Source organism: Episyrphus balteatus, chromosome 1 (genome assembly GCF_945859705.1).
Source record: "Episyrphus balteatus chromosome 1, idEpiBalt1.1, whole genome shotgun sequence".
Classification (NCBI taxonomy): Eukaryota; Metazoa; Arthropoda; class Insecta; order Diptera; family Syrphidae; genus Episyrphus; species Episyrphus balteatus.
In genome coordinates this window covers 114053731-114076758 of record NC_079134.1, presented here as the reverse complement: position 1 = coordinate 114076758, position 23028 = coordinate 114053731, and the positions used below count along the sequence as shown (strand labels likewise).

At 33.2% G+C, this 23028-nt stretch overlaps 1 protein-coding gene across 3 annotated transcripts in view; it reads left to right on the top strand.

The window, feature by feature from the left end:
- LOC129907838 (glycine receptor subunit alpha-2) overlaps positions 1 to 23028 on the top strand; it is a 78758-nt gene that overhangs the window by 40872 nt on the left and 14858 nt on the right. For all 3 annotated transcript variants that reach the window (XM_055984235.1, XM_055984234.1, XM_055984233.1), the window contains exons 5-7: positions 1565 to 1664; positions 3663 to 3817; positions 20383 to 20538. In XM_055984235.1, the coding sequence (XP_055840210.1) occupies positions 1565 to 1664; positions 3663 to 3817; positions 20383 to 20538 (411 nt within the window). The remainder of the gene's footprint in view (positions 1 to 1564; positions 1665 to 3662; positions 3818 to 20382; positions 20539 to 23028) is intronic.

The window sequence follows — 23028 nt, the reverse complement described above, 5'->3', positions numbered from 1 at the left end:
TCTATATAGAGAAATTAAAAAACACACATAGTTTTGCAATAATTTATTTTTTTTTATTCACATTTGGCGCAATAATAATGTGGGTGACTGTAACTATGTCTGTTAAATGTCAGAAAGCGAGCAAAAGTTCAGTCTGGTTGAACTTTTGCTCGCTTTCTTACGTTTCCTTACGTTTGTCAAAAAAAGCGTACGTAAGAAAAGCGTCATTGTGTGAGGATACACAGATTTCCTATAGTTGAACTTTTCGCAGTTGTCAAAATCGACGGCAAAGCGTGATTGTGTTTCAGCTTTAAACGAAAAATTGAAACTAACTTTATGTAATAAATTCTAGTAAAATGATTATGGAAGCAACTCAAAAGAAAAGAAAATGACCTATAATGCTATCTAAACATGATAATATTACAAAAGTTTTGTTTTACCAAAAACAAAATTTAATTACATTTCCTTCAAAAATCACTAAGCTGAAAAATCATTAAGATGTTAATTATTTATAGCAAGACACGCAAAGTCTAAAGGTTGATAGATAAATATCTCTTTTTTTTCTGTATGTATTTATGTATCTTTGTATGTAGTAAATATACATAATAGAATTCAATAGAAATGTTTGTATTCTGCAAAATAAAACATAGATACGAAGAAGGAATTCCATCAAATTCAAACCAAAATAACAACAGTAAGATTTTCTGATGACAAATGCGAGTCCTTGAACTTCTGGGACACGCGCACAAATTTTGTAATTTATTGACTTTTATTGTTTTTTTCATGGCACCTGACTCAAAGTATAGACTTATTTAATAGATGAGCGTACAAATATCTATATATAAGCACTAAGCAGTAATTTTGATTCTTTGGAGCTCTTATTGACCAATTTTTGGATAAGAATCTATTAAGACCCTCATACAAATGGTCTCAAATATTATTTATTGATTAATTTAAATTATAATATACCAATAATCGGCAATAAGCAGTATTTCTGCATATTTAATTTGTATTTCAGAATATCTAATTTGACATCATAATATCCAGGATTGGATTTTGTTTACAATTGCAGAGCAATTTATGAAACAAACTTATTCTGTTTGTTTTGGTCTAATTTTGAGGATATCTTGTAAAAATTTGGATGTAAAGCTACATAGATTATTTTTAAGTTTTTAAGTTTCCCGAAAACAATTTATTTGAAAATAAAACAAAAAAGGCAAAAAGTTTTCCATATCATTTCCTGTTTAAATATTTTATACAAACGGGTCAGAGAATTTAGACGAATTTGTTTTTAAGCATACTTAGGGCCAGTTTGTTCACAGTCGATTATCTTTTAACCAAGGTTTATTCCATAGAAAAATCCTTGATTAAAAGATAATCGATTGTGAACAAATCGGCCCTTAGTAGCATATTTTTTTAAGCATACAGCTACAGCCTAAAATTATATAAGTTGGAGACTGTTAAGAATTTATTTAGCGTTAAAAATTATTTAAGCAGTCACTATTTCTTAGTCAATTCCGTTCAAACAATTTTAAAAACAATAAATCTTTAAGATTCTAAAATTTTGTATTTTACTTAATTTCAGAAATTCGTCCTCCTTCTAGAAAAGGCGCACCAGTGATAGTGGATTTTAGCATATTTGTTGTAGATATTAACTCAATCAATGTAGAGGACATGGACTTTAGGTAAGTATGTTTTTTCCTCTCTATAATATTTTGCCTTTTACTGGCTATGTTTACTTTTATGGAGAAATTTACTACAATGTTTGGTAATTTCATATCAGTGTTTTGTGAGAAGCGATCAGTTAAAGCGCAACTAGTGGTCATCCAACGATTTGTGTTTTACATTTTTGAAGTTATACTTCTTTTGCGGCGTTATGGCAGAAATTTACTTTTTGACAAGAAATGTCAAAGAGATTATGACGCAATTGCCATATCCGAGATTGACAATTGGGCAGCCGGGCTGTCGTTTCACCTTTAGCGTTGGATGACCCTGAAATTAGCAGACAATAAACAAAAAAATCTTTGACAGCGGATATCTTAGAAACAAGAACAAAAAATGGATTTCTTTAAATGGAGATTTGTTGTCATTTTGATTTTGAATATGTGTCAATTATAAAAAAATGCGGTAATGTGTAAAATTTTACAGTAAAAATAAAAATTTGGCAAGCTATCCTGGGCTTACGAATGGACATTATTCAATGAAATTGAATCAGTATACTTACTTTTAAAAACTCTAAATGTGCTATGTCTTAGTTTTTCGATTTTTTACTTACAACTTTTGGCAGCTTATAACTACCTCAAAGATGACTTTTTTGAGTAAATACAAAATATGCATATAGAATTTTGAATATGCATATTTTGATATGTAGATTATCCATCCATATATCATTGGTCATTGCAAGGGTGCCCGATCTTCTGTTGTAATGCTTTTTATCAGCAAAGAAAAACTGGCTAATTGTTTAGTAGGTCACTTTACATTGCATAAAAGTAAGACGCATTTCAAAAATATATGTTTTTTTTTTATTAAACATTGAGTAAAGACCAAAAACAAGCTTCTTTGAAAAAAAAAAAACAACCAACTCTAGGTTTGGAATTTTGTGAACGGCTCCTGTCTAGCGACTGAATATACCCCAAGTGGAGCAACGAAGTAGCGTGAGTAGGACAGAGGACTCAAAAAGAGAATTAAAATCGTGAAATCACGCGTAAGGAGCAACCTACAGTTTCTACTGTTACCTATTATATAAAAAATAATTGTAAACATGCAAAACTAGGGTTTAAAACTAACTAAAACTGGTCATAAAGCAAAATAGAAAAAAAAATGTTTAGACTCTAATTCATTTGTCTGCCCAAAGGAGAATGCCCAAAAATATAATAGGGAGAAAAAACCTAGCACCAATATATGAGACATATTCGAATAAGACATATATGGCTTGAAAGGGCATCAATAGTACACAGAGAAAAAGTTAAAACCGGGATAACTATTTTAAATACTCAGTATTGACTATTTAAATAGTCACATATAACTATTTTAATAGTAGCTGCGTTCCTTTGGAAATATTTATCTACTTTTTAGTACTTAAAGCTGCTTTGAGCTACTTTTTCAGTATAGCAAAAGTAGTTCAAAGTAGTTTTAAGTACTAAAAAGTAGATAAATATTTCCAAAGGAACGCAGCTAGTAAATAGACTATTTAATAGTTTATTTGGAGAATACGATGGCCTCTTAAGTCAACATATACCTTTTTAAAATGAGAGAAAACTTAAACCTTCTTGGGGCGCCGCCATCTAGCGTCAAAATAAAAATCTGAAAAAATTAGGGGATTTTTTTTATTATTTAGAAACAGTTTTTCCACTTAGGAACTTGATTCCCGAAAAACGAACGCCCTAATGTACATAGGTCTAATTCGTATCGGTCTGGTTATTTTTTTTGCATTCTCCTAGTGAACGCCCTTTTCTAAGAAAAATAAAGCAGAATTTTTGATGTTGGGAACAAACTTCGACCAAAATTAACCTAATCTGACTAAGTTCGGAAATCTCAGAATGAATTTTAAACATTCATATTAGTACTTATCTAGTACATATTTACCTATTTTATTTTGGGGGACAATTTATTGCAGCATTAAAAAAAGTTCTACTTGTGTATGTGCATAATTGCCTTTATTTATTTATTATTTTTGTTTTCAGAGTAGATATGTTTGTACACCAGAGATGGATGGAATCTCGCCTAGACATATCAGATGATATTTTTGAAGAAGGTGATGACTATGTGACACTTCTTCCGGAGTTTTTTGATAATCTTTGGCAACCAGATCCTTATTTTTTAAATTCGAAAATAGCAGGTATGTAAATATGATGTTAAACAAAATTTAAAACATGCATAATTTGTGTTCAAAAAAATACCTTTGTGTTCATATATGTTGCTGTTGTCTTTGCAGTGGTAGATAATGTAGTTTTATGATCTGTATTGTTTTATATTTTTTTAATTTTGTGCATGTTCTCATTACAATCATTATGCCAATAAAATATATTTTTATATTCATATTTTTTTGATATGTTCTTTTGTTTGTTACAATTGATTTATTTCCAATACTTTAGGATATGGAAGTCCCTACATTGCATCTACGTCTTTGCTTCGTTACAAGAAAGACAGAGAAACGAAAAACTTTCATCTGAATAAAGATTTAAGTATGATTTTAACTTCTATACGAAAATAGCTTAGTTAATTATAAGAATTTAAAGATTCACAAATTCGTTTAAGCAATTAGCAGTATACCGAAATGTTTTTTTCTATATTGTTATACGAGTTACAGAGGGGAGACCGATTTTATATAGAAGAAGCGCAATTGGATTTTGCAGATATTTTTCTTACACTATAATTCCTTATATTATTTTTTGTTTTTTTTTTAAAATCTTTCTTTCTTTAGGTTAATATTAAACTTAAGAGAAATATTTGCTTTAAATTTATGAAAATGTATTTGAGATCTTCCTCTATATTTAAATTCAATATATTGTAGATTCAAAACAAAATAACTTAGGAAAATAATAGACGATGATGTGTAGTTTTAGTAAGACATAGTTTAAGGTTTTTTGTATTTGTTTATTTATTCCCAAATTTCTTACAACTTTAAATAGGTACAAAAGAACTTTTGAAAGTCGCCGCACAAATAAAACAATTTCTTTTGAATTTAAACTTAGTGGTTTTGATTTTTAAACCTATCATTTAGTGTAGAGAAAGAAGATAAACATATTTGTGGTGCGAAGAGCTCACAACCCGCAATTATTCCTGTTGGTTGTAAATTTGCAAGTATATTGAAGTGAACCTATAAGTTATGGTTCGATTCACTTCTCCACGGCAGTAATACTCTTGGAAGCTTTATTTATTCCTTGCAAAAAACTCCGACGCAACAGTCATACGCACGGAAAACTTTCAATTGAATTTCAGAGTTGAAAGGAGCCGTCTTCCTGAGTAAATGTTTCAAGTTTTTTTTTAATAACGGTTGGTACCAGTGACCATTAATTGCAAAGGTTCTGTTTTTGAAAATGTCGACAAAACAGCTAATTCGTTTCTCCAACTTTTGTCCATGTTTTTCCACCCAAAATTTTCGTTTGTTCACCCTTCAAAAATATTTAAGAGCAAATTAATTTTTTTTATAGGAAATCTGAAAAAAGAAAAGTCTTCTTAAAGGCTTAAATTCTGAGATAGACTTATAAAACTTTCGTTTTGTTTGTCCACCTTGAGTTCTATAATACATTATACATATCTACCAATTAATTTTGTTTTTACACCATCCGTATAGGAGATATTCAAGAAACAAATTTTGCACTGAAAAATTGAAATTGCCCTTAAATCCCCATTTTTTTTTTCAAAAATTCAAACTGCTGTCGTTTGTCCACCTCGAGTTCTTTAATTATACCAAAATTCGTCCACCATAGGTTTGAAGATTTTACAAAACAAAATTTTGTACTGAAAACTCCCAACAACAGTTACGCATACACCACAGTGTAGGTATGTATATGTACCTAATGAAAATTTCAAAATACCCAAAAAGTACTTTTTTTTCAAAAATTCAAACGGCAATCGTTTTCCACCACGAGAAATGAATACAAACCAAAAATCATTGTTTTTCCACCCTACGTTTAGGAGATATTTAAAAAAAAAATGTTTACTGAGGATTTTTCACTTTTCAGACTTCCTATAAAAAAAATTATTTTGCTATAAAATATTTTTGAAGGGTGGACAAGCGAAAATTTTGGGTGGACAAATATGGAGAAAAGGTGGACAAACGAGTTAGACAAGTTTGGTTCAAAAATGTTGAGGTCGCAAAAACAAAAAAATGCTTAGGTAGGTAGGTACCTACCTACACCTTTTTCCACACGAGCGATCAGTTACGAGCTGACTTGTAGTTAACTTGAAAAAAGTTTTAATAAAGAAAACAGCTAGGATATCCGACCTATCCTCTTCGCTCAGTTTGACAGCACTGCAATTCGTTCTCTTCAAAATCTGACGCGAGACCCGATATAAAGAAGTGCTTGATTTTTTTTTTAGGTCCGGTTCTTCAAAAGGATTTAGTTGTTGTTGATGATGGTAACTGGTTTTTGGTAGCATAAAAAGGTTATCCAAAAGCAAAAAGTCACAAGTCAAAGCTTATTTCTTGCTGTCGCGAAGAGCTTAGGGTTCTTGGTATGCAGCATAATGTAAGACTCTGCTGGGTTCCCGGCCACAGTGATGTGTTCGGCAACGAAAAAGCGGATGAGCTTGCAAGTACAGTACAGCTTGCAAGTCCCTCAGTACTTGATCCCTCTCTCATAGACCATAATATCAGAATCCCAAAATGTGAAATAAAACGAAATGTCGTCCACAATATTAAAAAAAAAACCAATGAAAGATGGAACCTCCTAGACACCTGAGGTCACACCAGGAAACTATGGCCTAATTACGACGAGAAAAAATCCAATAAGATCATACTACTTAGTAAACCTTTCTTAAGATCCCTAATAGGCGTCTTAACGGGACATAACCTACTAGGATACTACAAAAAGAAAATGGGGCTTAGTACGGATGATCTTTTTAGAGGCTGCGGCAATGAGGACGAACACTTCCTCTGTCACTTCCTCTGTCACTGTCCAGCACTCTGCCGCACTAGGAAATTTTTTTAAGGAAACTACTTCTTTAATGAATTAGAAGAACTATATCAGAACTCTCAGGCAACAGCCCACTAAACTTTGTCAAGTCCTCCAAATGGCTCGACCAACCATAGCATTTATAGGTTAACACTTTTTCATGAAGTTACAATACTTCAGGGTATCACAAGGGATCTACATTGATCTAAGTGTGACGGTAACAAAATCAACTGTTAGCCCATATAACCTAAGTCATTTCTGGTTTGATAGTGTACGTGCATTTACGAGTATAAATTTACACCATGAAACTGACAAAGTAAAAACAAAATAAAATCAGGATGTCTTCAAGGCTTAAAATCAATTTATCTATCTACTTTCCCCAAATAGAACTTGAAATTTTAAAAGGTTTTTATTTTAATGATTTTTAAAAAAAGGTATTTCATTTTGTTTTCTAAGAAATAAAATGCTTAGCGCAAATTCTTTCAGTCTCCCCTAGCCGCACTTTTATTCAACATTGTTTTTAGTGCAAATCACTATTATGTCCAGCTGCACCAAATTGTACTTTAGCTTTTTTTTTTAACCAACCTCGGCTGCACCAAGGCCCAAACGCTTTGTTAAAAGCCCTTTGTTTAATATTCTGTTTTCAATTGTTTTTTATAAGTACATAATTATAACTAGCCATAAATCTGATATAAGTTTTTTATTTCGACTTTGCAGTCAAATGATATATTACAATAATTTTTAAGTTTATGCAACCAATTATTATACTAACGCAGGCTATTTTGAAGTGTTTTGAATTCAATCAGAATTTTTCAAAATGCAAAACTCATTTTTACATACCTACATAATACAGAAAGATAATATGTAATACATGTAATCAAAAAAAAGTGAAAGGATTAAAAACAAAATCAAATGAAAGGATTAAAAATTGATCCCTTTCAATATTTTTGTACTGATATCCCAACTAACAATTTTACTTCCACAAGGGTCTAACGAAGCTGTTTCGATTTTAGAAATATTGCTTGTATACGACCATAGAGAAGCCCATCTGGCCCACCCGAGAAGCTTGATAGGACTTAGAAGAGTCATATGCAAGTTGATTGGAGAGACTCATAACATGTCTTTAATGCCTTATAGAAACAACCAACATTTGAAATTTGAAAATGTGTATTATTGTTGCAGGCTTTTATTTTTATTTAGAAGCTCTGAGTAGACTTGTCGAAGGATTGTGAAAGTCTAAACGAGGTATATACCAAACAGAATAAAGAAAAAAAAAATATTTTTTTTTCATTTTTTTTTTTTTTTTTTTTTTGTACCTATTACATTTTATTTTTTCATTTTCTTCTTTCTTTTCGATCCAGACAAGTTTTGCTTCTGAAATTAAATTTCCAAACACAATTATATTGAGAAAAAAACTTCTTACTTACTTGACGCATTTTGCTGGATTTGAACCACGTACATCCTGATTGATAGTCCTGTACCTTACCCATCGAGCTACTCAGGTATATAATAAAAGAGTTTCAAATTTGGACTAGTTGAAACCAGAGCTTCCTAAGGGCTTCGATTTAACTTCCTGATGAGTTGCACTATCTTAAAGAATATGGTGACCATTTGTGTTTTTTTTTCAAAGTTATTATTTTTGGTTATTTTCTGTTTTTTTTTTTTATCTTGTAAAAAATTATTTAATAAAGACTAAATAATATTATATACTGATTGTCAAACCATGTCATTATTGAGAAGATGAAAGAGAATAACTTGTTACTCAAGAACAATTTTTTCTGGAATATCTGAAAAATTCGGGTTTTTTAGACTTTAGAGGTTTCACCCGGATGCCGTCAAGCCCCATTTTTCCGAAGCAGAAAAAAAATCTTTTAATTTTTTTGGGCTTTTGGCTTTTTCTTAAAAATTAGAGAATTAACTTTGTTTTGAACTTAGATCACTATTTTATATTTAAATAAGTGGAGAAGATTAAAATCTTGTTTTCCTTTCTTCTCCACTTACTTGAATATGAACTCCGAATTGGTCAGTAAACCATTTTTAATATCACTATTTTAAACCAATTACCGATATGAAAAGATTCACTTTTTCATTTATTTCTTTATAACAATGAATAAAAAAAACCAAAAATGGTCACCATAATGGCACTTATCCAAATATTTCTTATTCTCATGAGTTTGACTGACAGTTTAAAAAATTAAGCTTGTAATCACTTTCACAGGGCTTCTAGAAATAAAATTAGGCAGCCTAACTTCGCTTAGGCAAACTTATAAAATTAAATGCTTTTTACAATGTTTTGCTTGTACTTAAAGGACTTCTACAAATATAAATAAATATCCCCTAACTTCGCTAAGGCAAACATATAAAACTAAAAGCTTTTCGAGCATGCGCCGGAAATTGAACTTCTTTTTTTCTCACACAGAGATGCAAAACGTACAATTATGTAAGTCGTTATATTTGAAAGTGATATTAAACATAATTTTCAATCAAAAACAATGATTCAACAATTTTTTAATTCAAATATTAGAATGGAGTAACTATAACACATTTATTTTGTGGAATATTTTTTTAAAATGGCAAAACCGTTTAACTGCGGTTTATTTAAAATTCAACGTAATTTTTTTTTTTAAATGAATATCACGACTCATATACTATTGACATAATTTTGGTAATATAGAACTACAATAATAAATGCATTTAAGGCAATTGTATAAGTTGTAGGTACTTCTACCATACTAAAAAACCTACCTAAGTAATTTTTGAGTCTAATAATTTTCGAATTGGATAAAAAAAAAATACATAGCATTCATAAAGATTTTGTAAGCAGTTCTAATACAATTTCTTTTGCAAAGCCATTTAAAAGAAGTCAGTTATTGGCTTTTATTTCTTGTGCTTCTACAATGGAATTTCATGTGGCCATATTGAAATTTAAACGAAATGTTTTCATTAATGCTTGAAGAAACGAAACGGTTAACGAAAGTTAAGCCTCGGAAGTTTGAATTTTCGATTCACAAACTAAATACAAGCCCTGTAGAGATATTAGCTGCAAGAAATTAAAGATCCTAACCTTGTGGAAGTAAAATTGTTAGCTGGGATTGTAGAATAGAACGAGTTGAACAAAAATGTCTGCCACTTTTTATTTTAATATCATTTTTATTGTTTTCTGTTAAATTAAAATTATTTTTTTCACTAAAACATTTCCAAAGACAAAAGAATTTGGTCAAAACTCATATTTCTGTCGGAAGAAGAAAAAAATGCTGAATGCTGAAAATACAATTTTTTTCGTGAGCATCCAAAAGATTTTAGGTATAACTTTGTCATAATTACTTATGAAGCAAATATGGCAACAAAAAAAAGCGTTCCAAAAGTGATATTGAAATATGATAAATGATAAAAATGTTTTTTTTTTTTCAGATAAGGCCTATAGAATGGCATGACTTAACAAAAGACGATTTCGAAATCACTTTTGGAAAAATTTTTTTTGGCCATATTTTAGGCGTTCAGAATAAAAATGGGTCAAGTCCACTTCTTTATAGGTTTGATGTTTTAAGGTATTAAAAATTCAGGGTTTCGTTTAGTGTTGCGGCTAAGCAATAAAATTCCAAATTTTTTAGCTTGACTTTTCTTTATTAAAAGAATTTACAAAAGTGGTAGGCTTTAAATTTCTGAAAAAATATCTTAATTAGGTATAATCAATGAAATTAAATTTTTTTATATTTAAGTTACGTTTAAGTCCTTTTGCTTAGAGCGCAAATTTTGAAAAGAAATATTTTATGGTTAGGTTTAATCAATGAGCAATGAATTTACTTTATACATAGCGATAGCATGAGAAGTATAATATATGTTTGACTCTTTCTTTTAAAGTTCGAATTTAACGTGGGGCATTGCCAGATGCGGCAACACTCCCCCCTGGTAAGACGGACGTCTCGTTCGGATTACCAATTTCTATCTGACCCACTTCGAGAACTGCTAACTTGGTGGCCGGGCGGGTGTAGACACCATCTTTTGTCTTAATAACAGCCGACCGTACTTGGCCATCTACGCTTGGTAAAGTTTTTATTACTTTTCCTTTCGGCCAGGTATTTCTGGGACTATTTTCATCTACAATAATCACTATATCCCCCACTGCTAAAGGTTTTGTCTCAACGAACCACTTGGACCTCAAAGTCAACGTAGGAAGGTACTCCTTTACCCATCGTTTCCAGAAGTGGTTTCCGAAGTTTTCACATGCAATCCAGTTTTTCCTCAAAGCTCCAGCGCTGTCGTCCATTTCACAAAAATGTTTAATTCCATTAGACGAGCCAAGAAGGAAATGATTTGGTGTTAAAGCCTCTTCAGTTTCGGTATCTACTGGGACATAGGTCAAGGGCCTAGAATTGATAATGTGTTCGACTTCGGCCATCATACTTAGGAGTAGCTCATCTTTTGGGTTTCGAGTAGTTGTTATTTGCCCCAAGGCTTCTTTAACTGAGCGAACCAGGCGCTCCCAGCTCCCTCCCATATGAGGGGAAGCTGGTGGAATGAATTTCCAATTAATGCCCTGATTCATGACTTTCTCCGATAAATCGTTACCATTCGATAGGCTAGCAACTGCATTCTTAAGTTCTTGGTTTGCCCCTTTAAAATTAGTGCCGTTGTCACTCCATAGCTCAACAGGTTTGCCTCTTCTGGAACAAAAGCGTTTGAGGGCGAGGATACAGGAATCGCTAGACAGGCTGTGTGCGACTTCTATATGGATGGCTCTGATAGTCAAACAGGTAAATAGAACCCCCCAACGTTTCTCCAGACGTCTCCCCACGGAGACAAACATAGGACCGAAGTAATCGACGCCAACATAGGAAAATGGATTCGTAAATGACTTGAGTCTTGCAGGAGGTAGGTCGGCCATCAATGGAGGTTCAGGTTTTGCTTTACGAATTTGGCATATTTGACAGGCGAGTTCGACTTTTTTCACAGTTGCTCTTAATGATGGTATGAAGAAGATTTGACGGATTTCGTTAACAACAGTTTCAGAAAATCTATGCTGAAATCTTTCGTGGTAGTCTTGAATTATGAGAAGAGTAATCCGGTGATTATTAGGCAGAATGATAGGTCTTTTGCAAGCATTGTTGACGTGTTCTGCTGCGTCTATACGACCTTTAATTCTAATTACATTGTTTGAGTCCATGTATGGACTGGTCTTAAATAGCGAACTTGATTTTTCCAGCGTTATGTTTTTTGCGTTACCATATTTGTTTTTCTTGAGCACAGACCACTCTTTTGAAAACGATTGAGATTGACAGAGTCCGTATAGGAAGTTTTCCGCAGCAACGATTTCCGTTGGGGTTAAAGAGACATCCTCCAATAGTTCTTTGCCCCATCTTGCGAGGTTGATAAAACGGAGCGCATAAGCCATTGATCTCTTAAGTCGCTTCCATTTGGAAAATCTCTCACAGTCAATGATGGGTGATGGATCGGCGATTTGATGAATAAGTACCCTTACCTCTTCGTTTGTTTAGAATTTATCAATTGCTCTTGGCCAATTATCTTCTGGTAGGTATAGAAATAGAGGTCCCTTGTACCAACGACTATCGGACTGAAGGTCAAGTTTGGTATTCCACTTTGTGGCCTCGTCGGCAACATTTTCACCGGTTGGGATCCATTGCCATTCTTTTGGATTAGATTCTTCTAGGATCTCACCAACTCTAAAAGCTACGAATTGTTTGAATCGCCTACAGTCGTTCTTAATCCAGCAAAGTGCTGTTTTCGAATCCGACCAAAAATAACTTTTATGTATTTCCACGGTGTGTCCTCTTTTGATCGATTTGGCCAACCTCACTCCAAGCACGGCAGCTTCTAGTTCTAGACGTGGAACTGATATAAGTTTCAAGGGAGAGACTTTTGTTCTGGAGGCTACTAAGCTACATTCGATTTGTTCCCCGTTTACGACACGCAAATAGGCGACTGCAGCATACGCAGACATGCTTGCATCTACAAAGGTGTGAAGCTCGACTTGGCAGTTGTCGTAGGTACTTATTTCGAATAGATAGGGCCTCCTGATTTGTAGCATGCCTATTTTCGGTAAGAGTTGAAGCCACTGACACCAGCTTTGGAAATGCTCAGATTTTATTTGTTCGTCCCATTCTACATTACTACGCCATATTTCTTGAAGCAAGATTTTCAGAAGTACCAGGAAATTTGAAATCAGCCCCAGGGGATCGAAGATACTCATGAGCGTCCTTAAAACTTGTCTCTTCGTGGGTGCTTGTTCAGCTTTCCAGATTTCATCACTTAATTTATGTAGGGTGCAGCTAAATGAGAACAAATCTTCGGATGGGGACCACCACATTCCTAAAATTTTCTCAGACTCGTTAAGTCCTTTTCGGTTTTCGAAAATTTTATCGAATTTTGCGGACCTATCACCAAGCTTCTCAACGATGTTATTTGAATTGCTTATAAAGTTCCGGATTTGAAATCCGCCGCTTTCGTGTATGCGAATCACCTCTTTAGCCAACAACACTGCCTCTTCTTCCGTGTCTAAACTATCTAGATAATCATCCACATAATGATTTTTCATAATCGCTTCCACTGCTCTAGGATGTTGTGAAAGGTATATCGAAGCATTCTTATTTTTAATGTACTGAGCGCAGTATGGCGAGCACGTAGAACCAAAAGTCATTACTCGCATCAGATAATCTTCGATTTGACCGGTGTCTTTGTTTCTCCAGAGAAAGCGTTGAGCGTTTTGATCGGATTCCAGAATTTCAATTTGGTGAAACATCTCTTTAATATCGCCACAAATGGCAAACTTGCGTTGGCGAAAACGGAAGAGAACATCGGAAAGGGTGGGTAACGTATCGGGACCGGTAAGGAGCTTTGAGTTGAGAGATATTCCAGAATAAGTTGCGGCTGCATCCCACACTAGACGAACTTTAGCTGGTTTATTAGGATTGACTACCGGAAATATTGGCAGGTACCAAATTCTAGATAAGCTTGTGTCAAGCAGTTCGTTCTTTGTAAGCTTTCGGGAATATCCCTTCTCTACATAATAGGCGATTTGTTTATTCAGTTTGTCTTCGAGTGAAGGGTTTCTTTTAAGTTGCTTTTCAAGACATATGAGCCTACGTTCAGCTAGTGACCTGTTGTTGGGTAGAATAGTATTCTCATCCTTCCAAAGTAAACCAACGGCGTATCTTTTCCCATTGTTGATTGTACTTCCATCCAAAATAGCTTGGGCCTTTTTATCATCTGCATTCATTTGAAATTTATTTTGTACTGAACCAATATTTTCGATTTGGAAGTATTCCTTAACAAGCTCGTTGAGTCGTTCATCAATTTTAGTCTGACAATCACATATAAAACAACTTATATGCTCAATGTGCATAACTTTTCCGTTTTTATTACTTCTGTGTGGTCCGAAAACTGCCCACCCTAAACGTGTTTTGACAGCTACAGGCTCATCGACATTTGATTCTCGGATTTTTTGGTAGTTAACTAAATTGCAATGATCAAGTCCGATTAGTATTCGCGGTTGAATATCATGATACGACCTAGCAGGAATACCTTGCAAGTACTTGAAGCGTTTCTGGATGTCATCAAAGTCCATGGTTTGAACTGGTAATTCAAGTGATTCTATAGTTCTAACTTGAAGAAGCGGGAAGATTTTTGTAGATTTATATCCAGATATCTGTAGATTAACGACTTTAGAATCTTCTTCTGATCGCTGAATACCTGATGTCCAATTAAGACATAATGGATTTCTTTCACCATCTAATCCCAGCTCTTCTGCTATTTTCGATTCAATAAGAGAGACTGATGAACCATCATCTAAAAACGCGTAAGTATGTACTTGGTTCTCATTGTTGTACAAGGTAACAGGTAAAATCTTGAAAAGTATTGGGTTCTCTTTCGCAGCATGAGCGTTGCATTTTTTGTCTTCAACATGTGGAGCAGCTGAATCAGTGTACTTATGCAACATGTGGTGGTGCTTGTATGTACAACCATTTACCCCACAAGTTTTTTCAGATGTGCATCTGCGTCTATTATGGTTTACCAGACATGTGCGACAAAGGAAGTTTCGATTAACTACGTTCCACTTTTCTTTCAATACGAGTGCCTTGAATTTGCTGCATTGTTCAACAAGCTGGCAGGTTCCATTACAGACGACGCACCTTTTATCTGGTTTATTTATATCTGAAGTAACTGGGTGTTGATGCACATTTAGTATCGGGATGTTATGTGCTTTCTTTCTTTCGTTTCTGGGCTCAAATGTTTTTGAAAGGCTTATCTCTGTCACCTGACATGCACCTTCAGCAACCCTGTACAACCAGTTACTAAAAGTGGAAAGATTTACCGGCGAGTCTGTTCCTACTTTGTACATTCCCCAGCTTAACTTTGTTTGATAAGGCAACTTCTGAATTAGCTCTTGAAGTAAGTATGGGCTATTAAGATGTGAGTGTAGACCACTGGTTTCCATAGTAGCCACAATATTACGGACGGACAATGCAAAGTTAATTAGAGAATCCAGTTGTTCATTTTTTGGTGAAGGTTCAGATCTTATCTTTGATATCAATGAATTTATAATTGCTTCTGGGCGGCCAAATAGCATGCGCAAAGTCGAAATGATGTTAGATAGCTGGTGAGGATACAGTAACTGAGCTCGAACAGATTCTAATGCCTTACCCTTCAAACTCTTCTGCAAACGAATAAGATTTTCGTCATTGGAAAGTCCGCATACGCGAGTTGAGTTTTCAAAACAGCTTATGAACAACGGCCATTCCTCAGGTCGACCAGAGAAGCTTGGAAGTTCTTTATGCATTATATGCCTTGATGCAATTTGTTGACTGTTGAGATTTGGAGCATTGGTGGGAAGAAATCGATCAAAGTAATGGTCAGGACCTAGAGCATTTCCAGTTGAATTTGTGATGTTTGCTGGAGGTAACGTATTAGAAGGTGGAAACTGCATATTCTGTCTTTCAGCCCATTGACCTCGATTTTCTGGCAATGCGTGCTGATTAGTTCCAATCCAGTTGTCATTTGGAGGAATATTATCGTTCTGAAAAATAGTTGTACTCTGAGGGATGTGTGTCGGAGCAGATAAAATAACCTGCTCTGTAACAACTGCTTTGTGTACCGATTGCTCGCTTACCCAATCGTGAATACGTGAATTGCCTTGGTCGATGTCGTCATTTCCATCATCTGATAGTTGCTCGAGAAGTGCATATTTAGCATCGAGGTACTCCTGGTCACGCTGCTTCTTTAAAAGTCTTTCCTCTTCTAGTCTCTTTAAACTCAACTTAACCGAGTTCGTTGAATCCACCGATCTTGACTTATTCCCCACAGAAATTTTTCCATCGTGAGAAAAAGATTTTTGTTGTACCTGATGTAACCTAACCTGCACGTGACTACTTGACAAAGCTTTTTTATTTTTCTTTTCGTAGGTAAGTGTCTTGTCACCCTTTTGCGCAAAGGTCACACCTGACACAGATGGCTCTTTCGATAAATCGATCGCGACCTTGGAACACTTTGGACATAACCAATCTTTTTCAGCGATAGATGAGGTAACTTTAACACAGCTAAAGTGATGCCAGTCGTCGCATTTGTCGCACATAACCATGTACGAGTCATCGACCTTGTTGCATGATTTGCAGCTGAACTCACCTATACCGCCGCCGAGAGGTGCATTATTGTGCTGAGATGACGATGAGGGTATGTGGAGTTGGAGACCTGTATTTTTATTTGGAGATGGAGTTGCAGGGCGACCTTTTCGTTTTTTTGGATCATCAGTCTTAGATGAATGTGACCCAGGCATTTGGCGCGAATCAATATTATATATTTAGGATTTAAATTAGTAGCAGTAAGGGATTTTACGTAGCAGTGGGTATATAGTGATGTATATGTATACAATAAATCGTATATGAATAAAATAGTCTTCAGAAAACCTTACCTTGAGTAGTCGTGAATTGATGATGTAGGATTTGTAATACTTAACACGAAGAACAGCGAAGTATGCGTGTCGTCCTCAGCAGTTGCAGCAATCAACAGGTGGTGCGGTGCGTTTTAATTTATCGAGTGCAGTAATATGTTGAAAATATGCTGCTTAAATGCTTCTAGAGGTGTAACGATGTTTGCTACGCTGATTTCAGAAGTGCAGCTACAATACAGATTCCAGAATCTTCCAGACCTCGTGCGTACTCAAAATCAAGGTTATCTTTAAACAAATTTAAAGAAATGTTGCGGCTAAGCAATAAAATTCCAAATTTTTTAGCTTGACTTTTCTTTATTAAAAGAATTTACAAAAGTGGTAGGCTTTAAATTTCTGAAAAAATATCTTAATTAGGTATAATCAATGAAATTAAATTTTTTTATATTTAAGTTACGTTTAAGTCCTTTTGCTTAGAGCGCAAATTTTGAAAAGAAATATTTTATGGTTAGGTTTAATCAATGAGCAATGAATTTACTTTATACATAGCGATAGCATGAGAAGTATAATATATGTTTGACTCTTTCTTTTAAAGTTCGAATTTAACGTGGGGCATTGCCAGATGCGGCAACATTTAGTATAAAAAATAAATATGAAAGAAAGAAATTTGTGAGGTATAGATCTATTGATCGGTGAAACATTTACATTTAGTTCCGTTAGTTCCTGAGAAAGATCGTCTCAAAGTTCAATGCAGAAATTTCTAATGGACTTGACCCATTTATTATTCTGAACGCCTCATTTGCCTAATCAGTATCAATAATGACAATATAATAGCGACTTTTCAGGAGGTAAAATTGTTTTCTCTGTCACGACCGCCAACACGATTTGAACTGAACAAAATTTTGTTTTGGACATTTAATATTTTATTCGCTTAAAAACGCCATTTCATGAATGTCAAATAAAATCGAATGCCTGGTTTAAGAGATATCGTATCAACACAATGAAACCATAATCAAGATTTTCAACACATTTTTAAACATTGGCTTTGTTGTGTGAGTTTTTTTGAAGTTAATCTTGCTAAGAAGAGACAATTGGTTTCATTAGATCCTGTTCCTATTATATGAGGATCCGCACCTGAGCTTTTCAGTTAAGTTGAAGTAAAATCAATGCTTCGGTTATAAATTGTTTTTAGTCACGACACCAAACTGATTTATATTCTTTTAACTTAGTATATGTATAATACTTCGATACGTTTATATAGTACCAATGGCTGCCGCCTTGGCGAATGGACGATTTTTAATATGCAGGGTTAAAGATTCAAGGGGTTTTCCAATTTAAATCGCCTTACCAATACATTTAACCTTGATTGCTTGGAAGTTTTATAAATTTCAAGTTTAATCGCCTAACCGTGACCTATATTCGTTCGATTATTTTACAGCTTATGTTTGGCCGTGACAAGAAATGTATGCAAATCATGCCACAACAATTCTATGGATAAGGGTATTTAAAAAAAAAAAGTTTTAATTTTCTGTATGGTGACGCCTAGTGCCTAACCTTTTATTTTGCCAGAGGGACATTTTTGGAAGTGTATGGAATTCTATAAGTAAAATAATAAGCTAGGATTAGTAGGTAACTTTATATTTGTATTCAGCTTTACTACTAATCATCACCAAAAATAAAATATTTATACAAAAAAAGTATGCTCCTTTTAAAATTAACTGTATTAACTTCTACCTATCTTAAGCCACAGTAAAATTCAACAACAACGCGAGTTGCCCTTTTCAAGTTTTAACTGTGAGGTTAACAAAAATAAAGAAAAACTACTAAAACTCTTTTTATTAGCATGCGGCAAATGATTCAAATGAAGGTCTCACAGCTGTAACGGACCAAGTAAAAAAAAAAATCAAATCTGGTACCAAAACTTGCGCATGGTTTAATTCTATTGAGATCTGTAATTAGTTTGGTAAAAAAGTGCTTCGTTTAAAATTGTTATTTGTTCAAGAAATATATTCCCCATAAGATTCAATGGGAGCGTATTTACTTTAACTCGTTATATCTCCGAATTCACTTTTTGTGACTTGGTTCACTTCAGCTCTAAAGAAAAGATTCGAAAAAAAAAATAAGAAGAGTACTTCGATAATTTTTGTTTACTATCAATATAGCTCAGTCAATTAAGGGTATTTCCATAGTAACGGGTGTGACACAGTTACTTTATTTTTTGTTCTCAGTTTTTGTACTATTCAACGTCACAAACTCTTAAGATTAGATGTAACGGGTGTGACGTTAGAAAATCGATTCAGTATGCTTTGGTGGTTTTTAGAAGACATATTGTTGATTTTCGAGTGGATATAAAAGGTAATTTTGTAACCCAATATAAGTTCACTCCACTTAAAATAAAAATAATTTTAATATTTTTTTATTATTTATGTTATTTTTTTCTTCGTTATGGTAATTTTGTAACGTTTAAAGAAAGCATGTATTTGAATGAAATTTATAAAAAACACCCCCCAGATCGAAAGTTAAGGATCTTAATAAGGGACATTTAGCAAAACAAATTTTAGAGGTCATTAAAAAATTTGCAATTTTTTTTGTGTCATTTTTTAGGTGGATAGTTGTTAGACAAAATTCAATAAAAATATTGTAAATAAATCTTTTGTAGTTCGAGAAAAATAAATTTAAACGTTTTAAAACGGAAAAATTTCAAATAAAAATTAAAAAAAATTAACATTTTTGATTTATACACACATTTTTTATTGCAATATTTGAATTAAAAACCAATAAAACTGCATTTAAAATTATGGGATAGGTGGTGTACACGTAAATACTCGCTCTTGCTTCTGCAATTCTTTGGGCCCCTGGTATCGTTTGTAGAGGCGACCTTTAAAATTACAAAATGGTTTTAAGTACCTTCTTTATAATTTCGTTTATCGCGATACTTTTTCAGATCTGGAATGGGCACTTAACTATTAATTCAAAAAAAAATGTATAGTTTTTACCAAAAGTGGGTAATTTAATCTCGGTCCATGATTAAAATCATGCGAATTTTTTAGTTACTAATCCCGGAAATCCCGGGATTGAAGAGTTATAATCCCGGGAAAGCAATGCAAAGCAGTGGTGGAACGCGGCCTTGAAACGCGTTTTGTGCTGTGAAGTTTAAAGAGATGCCTAAAGTATACATATATTTATCAAGGATAATAGTAGCCTTATGTACTCAAGGATCATCAAAGATATCTCTATTGTGCCTTGAAAATATTTGAAAAACACTGTAGACACAAAGGTAGCGGTGTTTTCGTGAAACTTCAAAGTAGGAACAGTCAGTAAAAGTTTAACACAGAATCAGAATTTTCCAGTTAAAATGAGTTGGGATAAGTGCTTTGGAACAATTTGAAACTTTGGAACACCCATACAAAAAGAGCCTTTCAATCAGATTGGTTTTGAAGCGTTCCCAAGAAAAAAATTCTTTGATTGCATAATTCAATGCAATGTAAAACTACGTAACGTACAAATCGAACCTGACTTTTGTATGAAACAGAATTCACATATGTAAGTATTCCAAGGATATTTCTTCACAAAAAAAGAATAAACAAAGGTAAAGTATTCTAATTTTATTTGTATATTTTTTTTTGCTGAATACTCAATAATATTAATATAATGTTGCACTTTTCTATGAATATAATTTTGTACTACAACAGGAAGCGGAAATGCCAATAACAGCACAACATTGATAAAAATTAAATCACAAAAATTATTCACAACTTTTTGCTTGATTGCATCTTGTAGCACAACATTTTAAGTTTAACTTTGTAAAATTTCAACATAAAATTATTCAAAGTACGATGACGCTTATAAACTGAAAAATATTATTTGATTTTTTTTTTTTTTCAGAAATCGCGACCCTAACACATAAATTTACATCTGTTACTCTCTACAAAAATAAAACAATTCGATATGCAGCTCGTATGCATGCAATTATCGCGTGTCAAATGGAATTTCAGCTTTATCCAATGGATATACAAGTTTGTCCCATTTACATTGAGAGCTGTAAGTATATTTTATTTTCTTAAACCTTGAGCCCTATTTAATTTAAAAAATAAATGTATATGTTTAAAGTTCATCATTGGCTGACTCTGTTACTCTCTAACGTTATAGAATGACATTATTATGTTACATGTACCTGAACAATGTACATACCTTTATTAACAGTTGACAAGTTTTATACAAAGTAATATGGCAGAGTTGTAAAAGATTGCAATCTTTTTTGAATGCAATCTTTAATGACTTCAATCAAAAGATTGCATTCATTGACTTACATTTAAGACTTAGACTTCAAATTTTGCAATCACCAATCATTTTCCATGAAATGATTGCAATCTTTTTTTTTTCCCAATCAATTGACTGCATTCAAATGATTGCAGTCTTTTGGGACTGCATGCAGTCTTTGCATTCTTTTTGCAATCTTTCCATTCCTTGGCAGTCTTTGCATTCCTTGGCAGTCTTTTGCATTCATTTGCATTCCTTGGCAGTCTTTTGCATTCATTTGCAGTCTTTTGTATTCATTTGCATTCTTTTGAATTCTTTTGAATTCTTTTGCATTCTTTTGCATTCTTTTTGCATTCTTTTGAATTCTTTTGCATTCTTTTGCATTCTTTTGAATTCTTTTGCATTCTTTTGCATTCTTTTGCATTCTTTTGAATTCTTTTGCATTCTTTTGCATTCTTTTGCATTCTTTTGCATTCTTTTGAATTCTTTTGCATTCTTTTGCATTCTTTTTGCATTCTTTTGCCACACCCACACCAAACGTATGGATTTCACAAAAATTTTAACATTTTTTTAGTTCAAGGATGAATTTGATAGTTTTAAGAATTAAGTTCAACTATAGTATCATTGTCTGTGCAGGAGTAATAGTACAGTCAAATACAGTGAAAAAGGGGTATGCCTCGGAATGAATTCTAATAATAATATTTTTTTTGCTTAATATCTTCGTTTTGGCATTCTATAACTTACCTCAAAAATCTCATGTTCGGAGGTCGTGATTTTTAAGGCCAAACCACAATGGTATTATATAAACATATGATACATGATTTCAGAGATATGTTTTTGTTATGATTGTTAATGATTAATGGATATAAAAGCCTTCATGCAAAATTTGGTTACTCTACCATAATTTTTAAAGGTTTTTTGGTAGTAAGTTTGCAAGTGTTTTGATAATATAGGTTGAAAGATGAAAAAGAGTTAAAACTTTTTTTTAGAGACGTCAGATTTCCTGGATTTTAGTTTTGTTTTCATCATTGAATAATACCATTGTCTATTATTGCTTATTTCCAAAATCTTAATTTTGTGGTTTGGCCTTAAAAATCACGACCTCCGAACATGAGATTTTTGAGGTAAGTTATAGAATGCCAAAACGAAGATATTAAGCAAAAAAAATATTATTATTAGAATTCATTCCGAGGCATACCCCTTTTTCACTGTATTTGACTGTACTATTACTCCTGCACAGACAATGATACTATAGTTGAACTTAATTCTTAAAACTATCAAATTCATCCTTGAACTAAAAAAATGTTAAAATTTTTGTGAAATCCATACGTTTGGTGTGGGTGTGGCAAAAGAATGCAAAAAGAATGCAAAAGAATGCAAAAGAATTCAAAAGAATGCAAAAGAATGCAAAAGAATTCAAAAGAATGCAAAAGAATGCAAAAGAATTCAAAAGAATGCAAAAGAATGCAAAAGAATGCAAAAGAATTCAAAAGAATGCAAAAAGAATGCAAAAGAATGCAAAAGAATTCAAAAGAATGCAAATGAATGCAAAAGACTGCAAATGAATGCAAAAGACTGCCAAGACCTTAGGTCTTACAGGCATATAGTTAAATTATTATTATTATTATTATTATTAAATGCAAATGAATGCAAAAGACTGCCAAGGAATGCAAAGACTGCCAAGGAATGGAAAGATTGCAAAAAGAATGCAAAGACTGCATGCAGTCCCAAAAGACTGCAATCATTTGAATGCAGTCAATTGATTGGGAAAAAAAAAAGATTGCAATCATTTCATGGAAAATGATTGGTGATTGCAAAATTTGAAGTCTAAGTCTCAAGTGTAAGTCAATGAATGCAATCTTTTGTTGGAATTGTGTTACTGAATGGCAATGACTGCATTCACAAAAGATTGCATTCTTTTACAAGCCTGTAATATGGACATTGTACATGTACAATAGAGTGACCGCAAGAAATCGATTTTCGAAATTTGGTCGGGGGAACCCCATAAAATGTTCCGCCTTTGCAGATTTTTAGATAGCCAAAATTTCAGCTCGATTGGATAACTCTAAATGGTGCCGACACTCGCTCAAAGTATCAAAAATCTCTGTTTTTTCACTGTTTTTCGAAGAAAATTAGCTCTAGCTCCCAAACAGATCGGGTTATTTTCAATTTTTATATATTTAATTAAAGGTAGTGTTGCTACACATAATTCAGATGCTAAATTTGTTTAGTTTTACCAAAAAAGAAAAATTTTGTCATCAATTTAAATTT